The following is a 22,424-nucleotide window of genomic DNA, read 5'->3' on the forward strand; positions in this document are numbered from 1 at the left end:
AAAGATGAAAGGTTTAAAGTAAATGCTCTATGTTTCATCTTAAGAAGTTAGAAAATTAAACCCAAAGTAAGCAGGAATAAAGGAATAAGAGCAGAAAGCAACAAAATATAAAGTAATCAACAGAAAAGATTAGAGAGAAAAGTTGGGTTTTTTAAAACATTAATAGGTAATAATAAAGTAGCAGGACTGAAAAAAATAATGTGACGAAGCACAAATTACCATTATCAAGAATAAAAGAAGGGGTATCACGGCAGATTTTTCAGAAACTTAAAAGATGGTAAGCAATATCATATCAATGAATATCACAATATAGATAAATCAACAAATTTTGAGAGAACTTACCAAGAATGACCCAAGGAAAAAAAAGAAAATCAGAGTACCCCTACACCCATTAAGGCAGTGATTACCCAAGTGTGGTTCCTCAGTCTAGCAGCATCAGCAACACCTGGGAACTTTCTGAAATGTAAATCCTCGGACCTCATCCCAGATTTACAGAATCAGAATTCTGGGGGTGAGTTTCAGCAAGCTGTGTTTTAACAGACCTTCCTGGTGTTTCTGATATCACTGGAGAACTCTGAATATGTTTGAACATGTTCTTCCTACAAGAAGTCCAGGCCAGGCCCAGATGGTTTCACTGATGAATTCTATCTAACATATAAAAGTGAAACATAAGAAAGTTGATAATAGAGGTGCCTGGTGCTCAGTCGGTTAAGCATCTGCCTTTGGCTCAGGTCATGATCCCAGGGTCCTGGGATGGAGTCCACCACTGGGCTCCGGGCTGAGCCACGAGTCTGAGCCCCTCCTCCCTCTCATGCTCTCTCTCTCTCTCAAATAAATGAAAAATAAAATCTTTAAAAAAAAAAAAAAGTTCATAACAGTGGTTACCTGCAAACAGAACACGGTTAACCAATGATTAAAAGAAACTTTGCCTTTATCTCTAATCTTTTGATTTTTTTTTACAATGAAAATGTATTCAGAAATTATTTAGGTAATTAAAATAAATAAGAATATCAAAAACAGAAAAAAATAAAAGACCAGCCTTATAAAAACTGAGAAAATAGAGGACAGAACATTTTCCATCATTACTTCTAATCTCTACTCTCTTACAGAAGATATAGGAGATTCTTTTTTTATCTGCCTTTTTTATTTTAAAGTAGTTCTTGGTTTCTTTGGGATGAGCCATTCTAACAGGCAAGTGGTCCACAGGGTCCAGATGGCCACAGTACATGCCTTCAAGTAAAGAGAAATCTTTATTAATTGTCTCCTTTGCTTTGCTTGCAGCCCCTAGAGAAGTGATTACCTACTTCTCTGAGCAGCAGCTCACTACTATTCATGACACGCCCCTAGGAGACCCACAGCACACTGATCCTGCCCTACCCTTGCATACCAAAACCCACTCAAGCCAGAGCAGAGACTGGGACTCAGATAACAAAAGTTATTAAAATCAAGTATCTGCTCATGTTACTCCTTCTAAATAAATACTCATAAAAACTTTCCATATCTGGCTATTTTCTCTTATTCACCCTTAAATGTCAGCTCAGGGTCTTCTCCAACAAGATTTCCTGAGCCCCCAAACTAAGCAGAGCACTCCTCTGTACCTCTATGAAAAACCTCATATTGAAATAACCTGCCTGGGTCCCTCTCTCTCTCCCATTATGTCCTTAGCTCTTTGAGGGTAGAAACCACATCTTAGTCCTTTTATTTTTATTTTTTAATGTCTCGCAGTGCCTCACCATCACACAGCTGATACTCAGTAAGTATACAGTAAAGTGAAGAGTCTAGGAATGAAGTCAGACAAGCCAAAATCTATACCTACCAATAAAACATGCTGATTTTATTTTATTCAATACTTTTGGCAGAACTCATTTTTATCTTTTTTATATACATTAGAGAGAGAAAGAGAAAGTGGGGGAGGGGCAGAGGGAGATGGAGAGAGAATCTCAAGCAGACTGAGTGTGGAGGCCCACACAGGGCTTGATCTCATGACCCTGAGATCATGACCTGAGCCAAAATTAATGGCTATTAATTTTAATTAATTTAATTTAATTTAATTAATCTAATCAAGAGTAGAACATTTAACCTACTGAGCCAGTGCCCCAGAACCCACTTTTAAAACTAAATATTTCTAATTTGCTCTTCGTTCTGATGAGGGAGCAGGAGGCTGGCTGAGGACAAAGCAAAAGCTGGCACCTTGCACCCCCTCTCCACCCACTCCCCTTGGTAATATGTGTGACATTCCTCAGGCACCCCCTGACTGCCCTAAAAGGAAAACAAATAGTTAACTTGCAGAGATCACAATCCTGCAAGACAGGAGTCTCCCTTGGTTTACCAATGTCCTAGAGATTTACAACAAAGAAGCTATCTTAACAATAGCACAATTTCCAGAGGCAAATAACTCAGTTCCTCAAGCCCTAAATAAAGTTAAATTTCTTCTAAACCCAAATCTCACTAACAAGGACACTTGATAGGAGAAATGTGAAACTTTATCTCTAGATCTCCAAGATAGTGTCAAGAATCATTCCCAAGCATATGGCCCACTGATATATATCTAAAGGGTCTCTCAAGAAGATTTTTACTACTAGTAATAAATAACCTTTCTCCCAACAATAGCTAGCCCCTCAAGGTCCTGGAGACCTTGCTTCCAAAATTCCTTAGAGACTAACATCATCCCCTTTGTCCTCACCTACCCAACTCCTGTGTATATAATCAGCCACTCCTCAGGATAGTGGGGCAACAGCTCTTCCTGCCCACAGGTCCTGTCCCTGTGCTTTAATAAACCACCATTTTGCACCAAAGATGTCTCAAGAATTCCTTCTTGGTCATCCGCTCCAGACCTCACCCCACCGAACCTCACCTATGTTCTAGAACTTCATCAGTTCAACCTCTGAGTAGTATTGTTAATGCAACCATATGGACTAGCTTTCATTTTGCAACTTGATTTCCTCTTTTAAATCTCTGGCAGGGATGGTAGGTCCCTGCCCCCTGACATGGACATGGCAGGACATCTTAAAAGATAAATACAGGGGCCAAGAGAATAGCAGAGAGCAGGTAACACCTAGAATCTTTGACTAAACAGTTGGATTCCTTCTTTTAGGCTCTTTCTAGAAACCTGTACTTTATCTTCACAACTTTATGACTCGGCCTGAAGCACAAGGCAGATTCTCCCACCTCTGTCCATAATTTGCTGGCACCAGTCCAGCTACTCCTCTGACTAATGAGATCCTGAAGAATTAATCTCCTGTACAAGCAGAATAAGTCCTTGAGGGAGGCCAAATATTGCAGAGAGTTAGCAAGGTCTCATCCTTTATTATGAGGAAAAATCTCATTCAATAGCCATTAATTTTTATAGGGAGGGAGGGCATTATATTAACAGCTAATATTTATTAAGCACTTATTATATGCCTAGAACCGGGTCATATGCCATACATACATTGTCTCCTTTAATCCTTATCAACAACCTTAAGAGTTAGGAACAATTAGTAGCCTACACCTTGAGAATATGCATGCTTATCAAGCTGAAATATCACAAAATTAAGGAGGGGTGGAAATGAGATTTACATTGAGGCCACTTGGACCCCAAAAGCCATGTTCTGAGTGTCAATGTTATGTTGCCTGGTTAATAAACTTCTGGCATAATTATGCCCCTAGAGTACCCCACAGGAACCAAAGGCGGAAGTCATGGATATCAAGGAGGGGGAATCATCCACCCCACCAATCTAAAGATCAAAAGTACCCTTTTCCACACAAGAGGCTCATTTAAGGGAAATTTCTTTCTATTCAAAATAATGATGCTAAATGGAAAGCTATTTAAGCTACACAATGGCTTCATCAGCACCTTATCTGTCAAATCCCCAAATCATGCTCCTGGAACCCATCTCTCAATACAGAGAAGTCAGCAGGGGGGAAAAAAGCAGATAAAAAGCAAACAGGTTAAGTCTGAAGTTAGTGGGATCTAATGAGCATAAGCCACAGTCTTAATAAATAGCTGTATGCATGGGGCACCACCAACACCATCACTGCCACCATCACCATCACCATCATCACCACCATCACTGATATTATTATTATGCAGTACATTCGTTCCCACCCTGGAGCAGTACTATGAGCCCTGAGGGAATGAGGCTTCTGTTTACCCATCAAACAGGCATTCTTTGCCTTACCAAAGGGGTTCATTTTCTTTTTCTCCTTCTCCTATTTTTTTAAGATATATTTATTTGGGAAAGAGAGAGAGAGCATGGAGGGTGGGGAGTGGCAGATTATGACCTGAGCTAAAACCAGGAGTCAGACACCTAACTGACTGAGCCACCCAGGCGCCTCATCTATGTTTTTTTCTTGATAATGGGTCATGAGTAAACCGTGGTGACTAGTAAATACATTTCTACTGTTACTATTATTAACAACACAGGACATGAAAATTAGTAAAATTACTGCAAAATCACAGCAAAATTACTTGGAATTATCAATCTGGCATACAGGCAGAGAATGATCACGGACCTCACAGTCCATATTGGCTCTTTTCTTAGTCTAATTGTCATGTAACTCTAAGAAACTCCTGATTATGATCTAAATGATGAAACACATCTTAAAGGTTAGGGAAAGTCATCCCATAAGTCCTCCCTTTGTATTTATGCAAAAGGGAAACAAGACAATTGGGACAAGACAACCAGGACAGTCCCAGCTCTGGTGACAGAGCCCTGTCACCAGACCTGAAAGGAGTGTGGCCTGTGATTCTAGGTAGAGCTATGTATTCAGACCTACTGTACTGGCTACTGGACTTGTATTTAACTCAAGGGACATTTTTGTGGTCTGGTGTAAAAGTAGGAATCCATTCCAATTTATATTGAGGCTTACCTTGTAGCTATCAGTTTTCATTGATTTACTGATAATGCATGTGATAATGCAAATTTTCTTAGTAAATTTGTTTTGCTTTATTGCCTCCTATGTAACAATATGCAACAATATCAAAATATTTCTTTTAAAATCTGTGATTTTATGCTTTTTCAGGGCTAACATACAGAATTTATGATTTCTGCTTTATTTCAGTCTACTGTATTTATATAAACCAAACAATATTATCTCTTCAAAACAATTTCAAAATCTCTTCCAATGCATGATTTGAAGGACTTTATTTTTTTCCTTATAAAACTTAAATGCATCTAATACACTATAAAATCCTATACGTCAACTACTTAAACTATGAAACAGAATTCATAAATGTGCTACATAAACAATGACCCATAGGTCAAAATAGTAACATTAATAATAATAACTAAAATACTCTTTACCTTTACAAAAAGCCAGAAAGTGCACTTAATGCTTTCAATCTTTATTTCATTTAACCCTGACAACAGCCTTATAGGTAAGTACTATTATTATTTCCTTTGTACAGATGAAGAAAGTTAAGGGTTAGAGCAAGGTTTCTCAACCTTGCTACCACTCCCATCTTGGACCAGATAATTCTTTGTTATGGTGGAGATGTTCTGCGCACTGTAGGATACTTAACAGCATCCTTGCCCTCTGTCTGCTAGATGCCAGTAGAATATCCCACTCTCAGATGTGACAACCAAAAATACCTCCAGACATGCCAAATAGCTTCTGAGAGGGAAATCACTACCATTTAAGAACCAATAGCTTAGAGAAATTAAGCAATTAAGGTCATACATAGGAAACAGTAAAGCTGGGGTGAGAAGCCAGGCATACTGATTCTAGAATACATGTTATCAACCAGTAAAATACAGTGTTATTCATTCTGTCCTGGTTTAAAGAACACACATTTTCCCTCAAAACTGAAAAGTGAAATATGAAGATGAACTATCCTTCCTGTGGAAAGATTGTCCATGATGCCACACCAGACTGGGCCATTTCACACTTTTTCCCAAATTAAGGGCCATGTTTCAATGGTTATTGACTTTGTGTGGCTTGCTCCCCTGCCCTACCTACCCCAACCTTCTTTCTATTCTGTAACACATGCCCCAAAAGACACTCAACACTCACTGTTAACGCGGATCCCATCCATCAGTAAATAAGACACAGTCTCTGCCTAAAAAGCAGAGCCTATCTTCCTCCTACTTCCTGCCTCCTTAGAGAAGTGTGCAGTCAATGGGCAAGCTCTTTGCAAAGTGGCCATGGAATTGTGATTTCTCTGTGAGGGATCTCCCAAGCTCTCAAGTGATTGAGCACTACTCATGTGCCACGTTGCGCCACGTGCCAAAGATTTCCAAAGGTTTCATATATCCCTTTTCATTCTGAGCTCCCAAGAATTCTAGGAAGCAAGTGTTATTGTTTCCAACTATTACTGGCAAAGAAGAAACAGGTTCAGGTAAGTAGGGGCACCTACCCCCAAACATGACAAAAGTTTCATGCCAAGACTTGGATTTCATGGATAAACGAAGACTACAGATATGCCTCTTCCCAAAAATCTTCTCAGCTTAATCTACTCCCTCCAGCTTGCTTAAAATGTTTCCTTCAGGTCCTCTCTCCCTGACATCCCAAAGTTATGGGAATAAACAACCCAGAGCTGAGCATGAGTCCACTCATGGAGAGACAAAGGGAAAAATTCAGTCAGTGACCTCATGAACTTTGAAAAGGCATTATCTTATTAAATCAGAGGATAGAAAAATACAGAACAAGTTTTCTTTTCTCTGATTTTCTTTTTGTTGTTTACCTTTTATGTGTAAAAAGTTACATACTCATGTATGACTGATTTTATTGCTTCAAAGTACTTTAAGTTGTTGTACTAAAATAAATGATTTTGAAAAAAGAACCTGGTGGTAGAGGTGAATTTCCCTGCCTTCAGTCACACCATTTAAATATAGCTTGTTGGGTCGTTTTTCGTTTTTTGTACTTAAGATTTCATTAAATTTTCCTGAAAGCTTCTTAAAGATTTCATTAAACTTTCGTGAGAGCTTCAACTTTCCTGAGAGCTGAACGCAAATATGAAAACTTTCAAACGTAAAATGTCCTAATGATAAAAAGAACAATAGGTGAAGTGGGGAAATGAACTCCAAAAGTACATTTCTTTCTGACCCTTTGATTTTATTCATCTTCAAGCTGCTTTCTTCGGGAGGTTGGGGGTGGGAGTGAGAGAGTTCCAGAGCTGTAAAAAATTGTGAAACTACTTGAATAGATCTCAAAGTCCTGCCTTTAAACCCTAACCCAATCACTTCTCTGCTTTGTGACCTCAGTCAGGTTACCTATTTTCCCTGAGTTCCTCATCCATAAAACAGGATAATTGTTAAGATTAAATAAGATAATGCATTTGAAGAACCTGGTACAGAGTAGATACACAATAAATTTAACCAATGGAGTACCCTTTAGACATATCTATGTTTTTGGAAAAGACCGTGTTTTGGCAATTTTTCTTTTAATGTTTTTCTCATGATTAGTTCACATTATTTAGGTGAAATCAGAAATAGCTAAATCAAGAGTGATCTGGTTGGTGGCCAGAGAACCATCACTATGGGGCCTGTCTATGTTACCTGCTCAGTGACCTCCATGCTCACCTGCAATGCTGCTCCTCTCCCATGATTCATTTTAAGTCCTAGAGTTCTTGCCATCATGGCAAATGTTGTTTCATGGTCTAGGCTTTCTTCTTGAAGGACCTCAGTATTTAGAATCACAGAATAGTCATTTTTGAGCCAAAAGGAACCAGAAAAATCCTCATATTCAACCTCAATCTCTTCACAGATGAGGATACTGAGACCACAGAGGAGTAGAGTAATTTGGCAAAGCTAAACTATCAGCAAAATCAAAATCTGATTCTTAATTTTTCATCTATACCAGTGGTTCTCAGTCAGAGGTGATTTTGCCCTCCAGGAGACTTTTTTGGTCATCACAACTAGGGGATGAGGGATTGTTACTGGCCTTTAGTGAGCAGAGGCCAGAGATATTAGTAAACATTCTCTGATGCACAGGCTATCCTCACAATGGAAGTATCGATAAGGTCAAGCTTAAGAAGCTCTGATCTACACTATTGGATCCAGTGTCTCTAGAGACTTCAAAATCTGCCTCTTAGGCTGCTGCTGTTGGGTGTTGGACTTGGCCCCAATTTGGAAGCCTTCACCAATGACTGAATCAATCAAGTCAATTCTGCTTCTTTAGAATTGAAGGCCACCATGATTAGGAGTGATTAGAGACTTGCCTATCCAGGCACTTTTAAATTTAAAAGTCCGGGTTTAACTTCTGAGGCAGTATGTCCAGCATGAGTGCTACTGAAGTCTTAAAGTCATACTTACATCTTTTTTTTTTTTATTAAATTTTTTATTTATTTTCAGCGTAACAGTATTCATTGTTTTTTCACCTTATTAGACAACCTAAGAAAATGATTCTCAAAACCATTTTGGCAAAATACCACAGAACAGCCAAAAGATGCACACCACAGTTATCAAATATTTAGAATAATGCACTGTAAACAAATACATTTGTCATGGCACTAAACATCTCTAGAATTAATGGTTTAAATGGAGGAAAGATAAAGATTGAAGCATTGGTAATAGAGCAAAAACAGTTTCCACCCAAAGGTGAAGTTCCACATTGATGGAAGAGAAAAGCAGAGTCGATGATCCAAGCAATTAAACACTTTCTGGTTCTTGACCATGCATGCCATCTGGCTTGCTGACCTCAGAGGACTCCACTCTGGCCAGTGTGAGGATTAAATGAGAGTCTGGATGTGGGAATATATGGTGATCTGCAAAGCCACTTAGAAGTATGAGTCATTCATCAATCTGAAGTTATTTTAAAAAAATAAAATAAATAAAAATAAAAATAAATTAAAAAATTTAAAAAAAATCTGAGGTTATTTACCCACAAGTCCACTTGGTAATTCTGACTTTAGTTCTGACCCAAGGTAAAAATATATGGAGGATACCAATCTGATTCACTCATAAAGCCAACCCACACTTAACAAATACCAATCATGTCCAACGCACCATGCTTTTGGGGAGCATATTCCCTTCTCAAAAAAAATCACACTAGTGCCACGAAGAATGACCCGCACCCAGCTATTTCTTGCATACAGAATTCGACCAGCAACAACTGGAAAAGCAAGATCTCTTTTAGGTGGAAAGATCTAAGAAGCTCCATGGAAAGAAATGACTTTTGAATTGGATCTCCAAGAAAACACAGGCTTTCAGCAGGTAGAAATGAGAACATTTAAAATAGTAGAAAGTTATGAATGAAGAAAGGATGACAGAAAACGCAAGGCAAAGATGGCAGTCAGGAAGGAGTTCAGCTTGACTGGAACTTGGAATGAACAGAAGAGAGTAACAGAGACAAAGCAGGAAAGTGAGGCAGATGCAGTTGCAGAAACCCTTAAAATCCTAAACAAGAAGACAGCTTTTATTAGTCAAAAGAAAGCTAATGGAGGCGTGCTGTTGCTGTTTAAACAGCACATCAGAGACACTGTGGAAAGATTAATCAGACATGGGTATGTGGAATGAAATGAAGAAACCAGAGTAAAGAGAGTGGTTCGGAAAAGTCATTCAATACTCTTTAAGAGATGAGTAATGAGATGGGAGCAAGATCATGAGAATGAAAATAGTGAGAAGGAAAAGCCGATAAATACCTGTCAGAGACCTGTTTAACATGGGGGAAAGAGAAGAACCAAAAGTTAAAGTTGGAGAAATACCACAACAGAAGCTCATACGAAGTGACTCAAAAGTGTTAATCCTGGGAAAGTGGGAGAATGGTAGTAATTATCAGACAACGAAGATGGAAGAGAAATAAAGACTGAATTGTGCCTAGATGATCCTCTTGGCTCAGAAAACAGCAGCTTAACGACAAAGTCATTACTGCTACTAGTATCTAGATACACTACTCAGACTCAGTGTCTGAGCTACTTACTGTATCTCAGCGCCCTCTCTCCCTACACCTAGTTCCTAACTCCTGCTACACCTACACCACGTCTCTGGCTCGAGATCCCTGCACCTATGCTCCCCAGGTTCCTGCTGATATAGTAGGAGGGTGACCCTGACCTCTGACCAAACTATCTATATAGACCTTCCATCACCCTCCCTTTCTCCCCGGGTTGTGTTTCACCTGAAATTTCAGTACCTGTAGGCCATTTTCCATGTTAACTGCATTGGGTATTCTCCTTTGTGGATAAGTCTCAGTGTCCATCTGTGATCTGTGCTCTAACCAAACCACTTTGCTGCTCTGTCTGGTGTAGCTTCACTGGAAAGTCAATTCGACTCAGCTGGCAATCTTGGAATGTAAATTGGACATATTCTCACAGCTGATGCACATGTCCTTACTACTCTGAGAATTTAATAGTCATCACAAATACAGGAAAATATTTTTCAAAGGACTTTACTGCTTAGAAGTTTCCCTTGTCTGATTTTACTACTAATACTCAGGCTCTAAATATCAACACTACTAAGTAAGTAGTAGTATGCAAAATTGGTCACTCATAAGTATGCAAAACTATGTGCCTTGCTTTATCCTATATTCCCTTCAACTGACTGTCATTTTTCACAGCAAAAGAGACAACAGTCCACTGATATTATGTCTGTGATGCTGAAAGAGCTTCAGAATTCCCCAATGAGTCTTACTATGTCCCAGAATGAGAAAGGGGCACAGCTCAGCAGAAGATGCACTTGCTCATACAAGGATACAATTGCTTAGAAGGCAGCCTTCCCAGAGGGTAAGATCCACTGGTCTTCCCACCCCCTCTGCCACCCCACCCCCCCACACACACACGACAATCTATTCTTAACAGCAAAGGTGGTGGTTCTGCTGATGACTCATTAAGCATGCTGATTCGTGACAGCACAGGCAGACCTGACTAAGGGAATCATTTGCTGGATTTAATCAATTATTGGCCTCATCAAATGTGATTACTAAGTCACATAAAAATCCAAGTGAAAGATGGCATTAGACACTTGGAGGAAAAAATAACTCCTTATTTTGGCTGTCAACAGATAGAGGCCACTCTGTTATCTACATGTGCGATATCCACTTAACCGATTATCTCCACATGTTTTTATCCTGGGCTGTCTTCCTCCTAATGTCCAGAATGTTTTTGAGACGTTTGCCCCTTTGAGAGAAAGCCTAAAGAACCAGAAAAACATATAGCTTTAAGATAAATGAAAGCATGGAGAAAACAGTGAGAAACAATTCTCAGCTATCCTATTAGATTTTAATATGCCCATACTTCCAAGCACCGTGAATAAGAAGCAACACTATAGTCCTCTTTGTGGTCTAGTGAGAGAAGAGTATACAATAATGTAAATACCTTCCCAAACGACCCAATTGTTCCCAATGACCTTCAATACTCAGATCTAGTATAGCGTGTACCACATTCTATTTTGCTTTTCACATATGTCTTAACTACAAAACCATGTACCTCTCTCTTCGCAATTCACAGGCAATTTCTTGTACAGATGACCCTTGAACAACACAAGTTTGAATTGCACATGTCCACTTACACACAGATCTTTTTTTTTAGTTAAATACAGTACTATAAATGTGTTTTTCCTTCCTTATAACTCTCTCAATAACATTTTCTTTTCTCTCAGTTTAAGTTAAGTATACAGCATATAATATATATAACATACAAAGTATGTGTTGGTTGACTATATTATTGGTAAGGTTTGCAGTCAACAGTATAAGCTATTAGTAGTTAAATTTTGAGGGAGTCAAAACTTATATATATGTGACTATCAATCTAATTAGATTATCATAAAGTTATCTCATCACAGAAATGTCTAGATTTATAAAATGAGTAAATCAGATATAGTCAGAACCAGAACTTCTTACACTATCTAAACTAAGTTTTCACAATCAACCAACCAACCAACAAACCCACCCACCAACCTAGAATTTATACCTGATAAATCAAAAACCTTTATTCTAATGAAGTTTTCACTATCTGATGTGGCTTAAAACTCTAACTCCTAACCATTCTGACCTAAGTATTTCCATAGTCCAGACATGAAAACTGCACATGTGTCTGCAGAGGTCCTTGAGGTTTGTAGATAAGTCATTATTTGTACCTCTGCCTCTGATTATGCTGACCAACCACAGCATTTCTAAGCACACTAAAATAGAGGTGTGAGTGTGCGTATGTGTGTGGGTGTGCTGGAAACACTTCTAACATAGATTCAGCTTACAACACCATCTCTGATAGCAAATCCTTTCTTTAGTGGCAGCCCAGAAGTATTAGATTATTTCTAGGTATTTGTGATTATTTTGTACATGATCTGGCATTCTTTCTCAAAGATATAAACTTCTCAGAGCCAGGCCTGATAACTTGAAGTTGCTGCTATTTAAAAACAACCTGATGAGAACTTTAGGGGGAAGCAGTTCTCCTGGGTAATCCTTTCTAGCTGTCAAATTACCATGTCACCACTTCAACAAATCTCTTGGAATGACTGGCCCTCATGGACAAGACTCAATCACAAGGCAAAAGGATGGCTCCCCTTAATTGTGCTGATGTAAAGCCTAATCCAATAAAGGCTTCTGTGCAGGGAGAATCTTATCTTCTACTTACTGGTGCCCTTGCTAACCCAGTAAAGGGTTTTTATAGCATCATTCTTTTGGTTGAAATTCTGGTCTTGGAGGAAATGAGTACATTTCCCTTAATATTAACAGTGATATTCAGAAGAATCACTATCATGACATACTCTTGGGCTGCTGAAATCTGCCTAGTACTTGATAAAATATTTAAAGTACGATGCCTATCTCAGTTGAGCTATATAGTAGGATGATGATGACTTTGAAAGCCGGAGGATTTGTTTTTTCTTTAACACGGCTTTGAAAGGTGAATAAATATAGAAGTGAAATGAAATGAAGCCCAGCACAAGAAGTTTAAACAAAGGCAGATTATTTTTGTATCCTGGACTCTTTTTCTCCTAATGTCCAAAGCAAACCTATGAGATCTAAAGCTTTTTAATATAACATTTAGTTTCCCTACATGAAGCCACCGGCTTGATCTGACTAATTATTAACTGAAGTCAAATAACGACACTTAGCATTCAAATAGCCCATTGAGTTTACACTAGTATGTTTGCCCCTAACACGAAAAAGGAATCACAGCTCCCCTCAGTCCAAATGAATCACCAAATAGACAAGGGTATATTCAAACAGACCAGCATCTGACAGAGATATCAAGACATCTTTAAAAGTGTCTACCATTCATCAAATGAAGTATCTACTTCATCCAAATTTACAGATCCCTAGAAAAGTTCTCAAGCAAGATCATTCTGAAAAAGGCTACAGATTTGGTAAATGAAGACGGTCTCAACTTCTTTAACCACCCCCTTCCATCAAGAGCTATAATCTGGGGCGCCTGGGTGGCTCAGTGGGTTAAAGCCTCTGCCTTCAGCTCAGGTCATGATCCCACAGTCCTGGGATCGAGCCCCGCATCGGGCTCTCTGCTCAGCAGGGAGCCTGCTTCCTCCTCTCTCTCTGCCTGCCTCTCTGCCTACTTGTGATCTCTGTCAAATAAATAAAATTTAAAAAAAAAAAAAGAGCTATAATCTATGTCCCCTTCTCTTGAATCTGAGCGGGTTCTGTAATACCTTCACCAGTAAAATACAGCAGAAGTGACACTGCCCCAGTTTCTGCGCCGAAGCTGTAATGAAGAGACCAGCATCTTCCACTTCCTGTCTGTTGGAACACATAGGGCCTACGAAGGCAGCAAAAAGTGCAACCACCCTGACACCACCATGCACTGAGAAAGCCCAAGCTCCATGCTGGAGGATGAAAGCCACGTGCAAAGAGAGAAAGAAAACAAAGAGCACCAAGTCTCTGCACACATGCATGAAGAAGCAATCTTGGAAGTGGACCCTCCATCTCCAGGAGCTGCCGCCCACTCCAGCTGCATCAGGTTCAAACCACTCCGCCAAGTCCTTCCTAAATTCCCGACCCATATCACTGTCAGCAGAATAAAACGGCCGATTCAAGCGAGAAGTTTAGAGATGGTTTGTAATCACTGAGAGATAAGCAGACATGTATCAGTTTCATAGGAAATATGTATGTGATTTAAAATAGAAGAGCCCAAACCAACCCTCTATTAATTTGCACTTTACATGAGTTCAGTGAAGCTGGAACAAGACAGTCTATTTTTTTATTATATCGACATAATAAAAAATGCGGCAGCATTCATGTAAGATATGCAAAAATATGCTTTCAAAAATAATCGACATAGTAATTTGAAACTTGACAGGTTTGAGTGGCTCTCTTGTAAAACTCCTCTAACTTGTCTATTTATCTCTTTTTAAATAAAACTGAAGCAACTTTGAAATATTTCATACCCCAGGTTAACTACATGTAAAAATGATAAATTACCTTTTACTACTGATGACTATTACGCCCTCTAATCTGAGTGATTAATTTACATTCTGTTCAGTGGTTCACATGCAATTACTACCCTGAACCCAATGAACCTGAACAAGACAGAATTATTTAGCCATCTGTGTAAGCTCACTATATTTAGAAAAGTCTAGCAACTGCTAGGAAACCCTAAGGTTGTATTCATCTTCTCTCAACGATGCATGCACCTCTACACTGCATATCAAACAGTAACACCACTACTGTGGATTATTGACTTTATGGAAACCACAGGACAGGACTCTCTGCCTTGAGATGTGGCTCAAGAGAAAAGGTAAGATTAAAATGGTCATGTGACTGAAAGTACCATTGCTGAAACCGACTGGCAGATTTTAATTGCATTGGTGGAGTTTTTTTTTTTAATCTGAATATAATCTGTTTAATGTCATAATACCAAAATCAAATACAATCAATGAAAAGCAGACACTAGCCTTTTAGTCTGAACTCTGGGCTTCTAATGCTTGGCAAACAAAAGATCTGAGCAACTCTATTTCTTTGGAATGTGCTTTCCCAACTCTTCTCAATAAAATGAAGTAATGTTGGATGATAAAAGATGATATTTTACTTTAAATTACCTTTTCCATGGTTTAAAAAGAAGACCATTAGTGCCCTTAAAGGAATTTGTACCTATGCTTTGAGCTCAACAGCATTTTGTCAGAAAATGAGGCAAATAGGAATTGCAGGCAAAGGAGAATTCAAATACTTAAAGATACTTTTGTGCTCCCATCCATAAAGCTTCAGCACCTCCCAGCCCAGGCCCTCTCTGGTCAAGATTTTAGTAAAATCACTGCCTATAGGCAGATCTATAGTTAATAGGCCTTTTCATCCACCATATCCACTCTCACGGGAAGATAAACACTCACGGTGCCACACTAAATGTCTACAACCAATGTTTAATACAGCAGCAGTAGTGATCCAAAGATGAAGCAGGCACCTCGCTGAGAACCAAGAGACTGTTGTTTACACTGAACGTCCACCATAAGCCAGGCTTCGGAAGAGTTGTGCCACAAATGACTAAAGCAACGAGCTCCCCTTTCTCAGAAAGACACTCTTACCTCTGGGATGTTTTCTTATATTTCCTCCTGTAGGAAAAGAAGCATAAACACACATCAGAAAAGAATTTGTGGCAGGCAGTGAATTAGAAAAGATAACTTCAGCAGGGACAGGCACGAAGGGGAGAACTTTGTGGGAGGTTCTTTCTGTGAGGCTTATGGGTTTCAAAGCCCAACTAAAAGTTTTGGATTACTATATGACACTGTGGTCAGATGCCTATGACCAGTCTTAACACTTAAAAATAGCATTCCAAGAGCTCAGCGGCTCTGCCTTCCTATGTTCATTCTTCCCCTTGGAGAGCACTCTAGAATCTGGTTGAAGTCAGGTTTTAAAGGTTTCAAATCTCAGGCCCTCCATTTATTAGGTTCATGGGTTTAGTGAGAAGTAACTGGGCAGGATCCTATACAGCCTTTCTTTTGTCTGGCACATATAAAATGGCCAATAACCATTAGTGATTTGTACTGTCACTATTATTACTATTATCTCCACTATATAGTACTGAAGTCCCTTTAAGGATGTGTCTTTTACAATGAAAATGAGTAATCATGTACCTAAGCCTTAAGATCAGACATACGTTCTTCAGATAAGAAAGAAGGGAGGAAAGGGACAATGAGAAAGTCTAGAAGAAAGAGTGGTGAGAGCAGCAGTAGGAACTTGCTAATGGCTCAGCGGCTCTGGGTCAGTTCCTAGAAGAAGCTTCCCCAGGAGCAGACGTGGCTGGAATTCTAGTCTACTGCTATTCAGCCTTGGGCAAATCTACTGGGCATAGGGCTTCTTAATCCATCAAGCAGCGAGAACATCGGCCCTGGCTATTCCACCCAGGTCATAGTGGCCCTCAAGGGGAAAGTGGCCACCAAGTTCATTATCCCAATATCACCAATATCTCAATGGTTTTCAGATTTGTGTCCTTTTTTGCAGGCTCTGAAGTCTCTCAAAGGAGTTTGAACAGGCCCTTTACTGGAAGGGATTCAAGGAAAGAAAAGTGCTAGAAGTGGAAAATGCATCCTTCTGGAAGTATCTCCAGGAAGTACAATGCTTCCCAGTTGTCCTTAGTTCCACACCTGCATTCCCATTACAGTCACTGCACCCAGGAAGCCAACCCACTAATTTGCTCATAGAGCTATATGTCACACGTTTTTTAAAAAGGGCACAGATTTTCAGATTCAGAATCATTATGATCTGTTACACCTCTGTTCAAATGGACATATACACAGTGGTGCTGAGTGTTAAGTGAAGGAAACAGCATGCAACATAAAACGTACAGGGTGATCTTACCTAATGTACCAAATATTTATCTGAAAGGAAACACCCAAATGATAACCATGACCCCAGGGCAGTGCATTAACGGATCACTGTTTTTATATTTACTATTTTTACTATTATTTTACACATGTATGTAGTCACATATGTAGATATATACATATAAGACTATGCAAATATATGAAGATATTTATGTTTGGATTATATCAGATATAAAGAGAGAAAGGTCAAGTAACAGAGTGGGTTAAAGCTTGGGCTTTAGAACAAACTCTATGTGTTCCAGTCTTGGCTCTGGCACTGAGCTCTATGGTATGAGACCAGTTACTTAACCTCTCTGAGCCTCGGTTTCTTCATCTATAAGGTGGGAATAATCAGAGAACCTCTCTCAAGACATTATGGTAAGAAATAAATGAGATAACCCCCATGAATGTCAACTCCACAAAGGCAGATTCTTGTGTGGGTCCCCACAGTGACTGAGTGCCTAAGACAGTGTCTCGTGCCCCCTCTAAAGACTGTGTCTGGACCCCATCAGCAGGAACAGATCACTTGTTAGGCAGTAGCCAAGGGCAGAGGATTGATCCACAGGCACAGAGCACAGTGTGTTATGGGTGTTGCCTGTGCCCTTTGCCCTTGTTAAGACTGCTGTCTACTAAACTGGGCTAAGGAGTCTCTTAGGGCAAGATCAAAAAAATAACCCATTGAGAGTGTGCAAAGACCAAAGACAAGAGGGCAGTCAGGCCAGATGGAGGCCCCTGGCTTCGAACCAGAAGCCCAACTAATTCTATCAACAGAGGGTATCTTCAAAGGTCAGAAGAAGACAACCTTTGTTGTTGGCTTCCACAGAACTCTCCCAGCATTTGCCAAGAACCATACAAAGCCACTGCTGGGAGCACTGAGATAATCAAAGATGGACAAAAATAAGAAGAGCTTCCATTTTCAGCACCTACAAGTAACAAGCACTTCATAGATCACTAATCCTCATAATAGCACTGTTGAAATTCACTCTCTGAAAGAATCGTTATTCTAAAAATGGAAGTTAAAATATGTACCTAAAAAGTGTTATGTTATAATAACAACAAATACAAGGGGGGGGGGGGCGGCTCGGAAAGCTTTGTGGAAGAGGTAGTCCTGGTTGATGGCTGGGATTTCAGAAGGAGAAATGCGTTAAGTATGAGGCAAACAGGAAAGGAGGGTATGTCTAGTGGCCTCAAACCAGCCCAGCCCAGACAGATATAGAAGGAGATAACAGGCCATAAGGCTAAAAAGTGCTGAGCACAAAGGTAGGAAAAGTAATACAATGTATACTTTTTTTTTAAAAAAGATGAGAGAAGGGGTTACCTTTTGCATTGCCTTGTCTCATCTCCTATTATGTGGAAAGACAATAGGGCTTTGGGATATAACAGACTTGGTTCAAAACCCAACTACACACCCCTGCACCCCCAGCTGTGAGACTCAGGCACATTCTCTGCTAAATTAAGCTTTAGTACCCACATCTGTAAAATAGAAAGAATGATCTCAGAGGACACAGTGTTTTGAATTTGCCAAGTACATGCCTGCCATGTAGGCATTCTGAAAATTTTAGGTCCCTTTACCCCTTATTTTGAGCTTCTTCAGGCCAGGGGTCCTGTCACATGGATCTGTGTATCTACTCCAAGGGCTTACATATCAAATGGCACATGGGTGGCACACAACGTGTCTCCTGGCAAAATAAATAAATCATTTATAGCTGCCCCTCGCACTTATCAAATGCTGGCTGTGCATTTGGTAGACTCAAAGAAAGAGCAAAAACTTGATTTTCAGTACTATCCACCTTCTTGGTACTCACTCCCCACCTTCCTAAACCCATCTTTGGCTTCATCGTCCTGAAGAGCTCTCTTCCCATCTTGTCCCATTTGGACACTTCCAAACCAAGATAGACCCAATCCAAACAGTGTCATCTTCTACTGGAGTTGAAAGTCGGCACTTAAAGTACAAGAGAAAATATACTTCTTTGGAAATTATCCTACTCAATATCCAACTCACAGATCATTGGACTGGGCAGGATCAGTGAGGACTGAATGAGCCCTACTTATCCTTCAGCTCTCAGCCAACACATTACTTCCTCCTGAAAACCTTCTACAGTCTCCCAAACTGAATAGTGCCCCTTCTGTATGCCCCATGTTGGCCAGAGCTCACCCTCGTCACTGCACTTGTCACTCCAGGTAGTTATGATCTGTCACACTGATGGCGATGATGGTCTGTCCACTACCTGCTGGTGTTTCTCTCCTTCCTCACAACGGCGATGGACAAATGGCAGCTGCTCAGTATATTAGCAGGGAATGAATAAGTGGATTTGTCAAGAAGCTGATCAAAAAAATGCTTTCTTCCCACTCATTTTCCTTCTGTGTAGCAATGATTTACAATGAGCAGCGAGGACGCCTACCATAGCCATAGTTCTCTGCACACAGGAGAAACACAATGAGAGGAGACTGGAGGCTTCACAGTTGTGGAACATCTCCTCAGTTCCATGCCTATTATACAAATTCACTCACTTTGACACCTACAGACCCTGGGAGGTCTACCTGACCTTACACTTGATGGAAATGAGGCTCAGAGAGGTTAAGTAACTTGCCTAAGGATACAGAACCTTCAGCTGGTTGAGAAAGAAAGCAAACTCTGAAGTCTTCAAAGAAAATCAAGAAAAGTATGCAAAGAAGTCAAAGGGTGCCAAAAGGGAACTTAGACACTAGACAAAAACAAACAAAACCAACAACAATAAAACAAACTGGGTCCTTTCCTTCCAAATGCAGGAAATGAATTGGAGAAGAACCCAGTTTATTTTTGGCCTTTTGTTTTTAAGAACTTTGAAAGAATTTATTCCTGATTCATAACCTGAAAGACAAAAGGAATGTTTTTAAATGTTCTGTTTTGGTTTTTCAAACTTACTTCATATTTACAATTTTTTGGAACCTGAAACAACAGATCACAAATCTCAAGACTCACATAGCTTGGCTGAGCTGCTGTAAAAAGTAGAGAATGACCGGGAGCTGTCATGCTCTAGGATCTGGCAAAGCCGGCCATGTGGGAGATGGAGACAGCAGGGCTTCACGCTCAGGCAGAAGGTGGGTCATCTCCACAAGGCCGGGCCAAGGAAACCGCATCCATGAAGGTCTAGAGTAGTGCTTTGCAAACTTCCCAGAACAGGTTCCACCCTCCTCACTCTTCTGAGAGACATTACAACGCAATGCTTGAGATCCCTTGCCTGAGCTCAAAGCCATCTCCAACTTACTCCACCCAATAAGCAATGTGACCTTAAGCAACTGACATCAGGTTCCCAACCACCAGTCTCCTTATCTGTAAAAGCTGGGCAATAATAACAATGTCTTCACAAGGTGATGTGAGAATCAAGTGTTAAGAACAATGAAGAGCCTTTAGCACAGTGCTGGGTACCAAGGAAGTGTTTGAGGGTCAGCTACTGTATTAATAACGGTACTGCAAAAATAATGGTATTTCAATTCAATAGGTTTCCAAATTCTGTTTGGAAATAAAAAGGCTTTCATTCATTAAAGAAGTAATGAAAAAAAGTTGCAGATTGCTTTCTAAAGGTTAAAAAAAAAAATTAAATACTTGCAATTCTCCTTAAGAACACCTGAACCAGAGAGGAAGCAGGTGCTATTCTGAGTCTTGCTAAGAGGGGGAGTAGCTGAAACTCTGTCCAGCTTTCCCCCCAAGCCCTGTAGGTTATACACCTTGCCACCTACTCTCTCTGTGGTCTCAGTTAACCTAGCAGAATTACACACTTCCCTCCAATGTTGAAGTAGGGCCATTGCTGAGAAGGTAGGAAGAAAAAAAGTAAAACTGGGTATTTATGAACTGGACACCATAACAATCCTTAGAAATATCTAAAGTTATCATTTGATAAGGATTCTTTTTATCACCAATTCCCTAAAAACTGAAGCCCAGTGAGTTGCTTACAAAGCATCCCTACGCACCCTCCAGAAGTTGAAAGTCAATGCAGAGACATGATGTACTATAACCAGCACTGACTGACCCATATCCACTTACCCCTTAGACAAATTAGAAGATTCCTGGTCTTCACTGAAAATCAGGGTCTGTTTAAGCCTGGAATGTTTCTATGAAACCATAGATTGTCCAAGAACTATCAAATAGTGTGTGCGTGTGCATGTGCGTGTGTGTGTGTGTGTGTGTGTGTGTGTGTGTGTGTGTGTGTGTGTGTGACTGTGTGTATGTCTGTGTGTCTGTGTACAGAATGGGAAGTGAGGAGCTGGAAATCTCCCCCAAAGGCTTCAGTCCATTTACATCCAGCTGATCACATCTGAAGAAGTGAAAACTGAGTCAGGAGTATCATCAAAGAGCAAAGACCACTAACTCCCCCACCCATATTTAAAAAGGTTCCCCAAAGCTCTCCATAGCTGTGTCATCTAGCAGAGGTTTTTAGACCCTGAGTTTCATTTTACCTCTCCTGGCTTCAGCCAGGGAGAGAAAGGATGAAACAAAGCAAGTGTAAAAGGGGTGATTCTGTCCACTGTAAACCTGGACCTGCCTGGGGGCAGAGCACAGACTGCAGGGAACAGCACCAAAAAACAATGAGGTGGGAGAGAGGATGTTTCTGAGGGGCTTTATTCGCTTTTTGATGGCTAGGCATTCCCAACGTACTGGGCATGCCCACAATCAAACAATGTTAAGTTTCACATACTCCAAAGTCAAACAGATGATTTGGGAATCATTCCTGATAGCCTGGATAAGTGAGAGTTGATTAAGCACTGATGTTAAATTATGAAGAGGCTGGCTGGCAGTCTTTCACTTTTTCGGAGTGAGTATCTTTGAGTAAGAGCCATATGGGTGCTGCAATAATGAGGTTTATAAATAGGCTTAATATTCAAACAAGCTGGCTTTAAAAAAATAAAACTTGTGCTGAGTTTCAAAGTTGACAGCAAGATACCTCCCAGTTGGGCACAAGAAGGTTTTCTGGTATGGGAAGTTGAATTTACAACAACTGAACATGCACAGTGGGAACTCAAGCTCTGCCTTCGGTGTTCTCCCGCGCTTCCAGGCAAGGATGACTCATTCTGGTCCAGATCCCGTCAGATCCTGTCTCCATCCTACCCTACCAAGGTCACTACCACTCCAATGCACAGACAGCATTGGGAATCTTGGTTCTCAGCCTTCAGTTCCCTCAAGGGGGTGGAGACTGGGGGACAGGCTCAGAAAAAACAAAGTGCACAGCAAGACTCAGTTCACTAATGTTCTCAGGAGTTCAGGTCACGTGCAATTAACTCCCTGTGGGAAAGCGGACAAAGATAAAATGTCACAAATACCCATGAAGTGAGCAAGGATCTGAATGATCATCTGATCCTCTGGTTTTGTTTTTCACTGGCATATGGGGGGCAGACTGAACAGAACTGGATATCTGGAAACTTCTACTAAACATGCCTTAAATCATTTGTAGACCTCCTCTACATGTTGCTGAGAATGGAAGGTCCTTGTATGTATCTTCTTATTCCTACCAGTGATTTCATTTCCATGATGCATACATTAAAACCGAGGTTTGCAAAGCTATGTGTATATTGATTGTTTGATGGCACTTCTCATTTTGAATAAGTAAATGCCAATAAGAAAGTGTATATAAATTGCAGTTGCCTGGCACTTCCTTGTAGAGTATTGGGGAAGGGGAGATGATATTAGAGAAAGTGAGGGATTTTTTTCCCTTACCAGTTCAGATATTTCTTAACTGATAAACTACAGAGTGAAAATACATGTAGGCAATGATTCTATTTTCCTGC

General features: G+C 40.1%; 1 protein-coding gene across 4 annotated transcripts in view; it reads right to left on the reverse strand.

The window, feature by feature from the left end:
• The window catches only part of PDE1C (phosphodiesterase 1C), a gene marked incomplete at its 3' end in the record, with an annotated part of 305,371 nt that overhangs the window by 268,859 nt on the left and 14,088 nt on the right, over nucleotides 1–22,424 (reverse strand). For all 4 annotated transcript variants that reach the window (XM_080819137.1, XM_080819135.1, XM_080819136.1 and 1 more), the window contains one exon: nucleotides 15,384–15,410. In XM_080819137.1, the coding sequence (XP_080675263.1) occupies nucleotides 15,384–15,410 (27 nt within the window). The remainder of the gene's footprint in view (nucleotides 1–15,383; nucleotides 15,411–22,424) is intronic.

This window comes from Martes martes (assembly GCF_963455335.1).
Source record: "Martes martes genome assembly, chromosome: 11".
NCBI classification, from domain to species: domain Eukaryota; kingdom Metazoa; phylum Chordata; class Mammalia; order Carnivora; family Mustelidae; genus Martes; species Martes martes.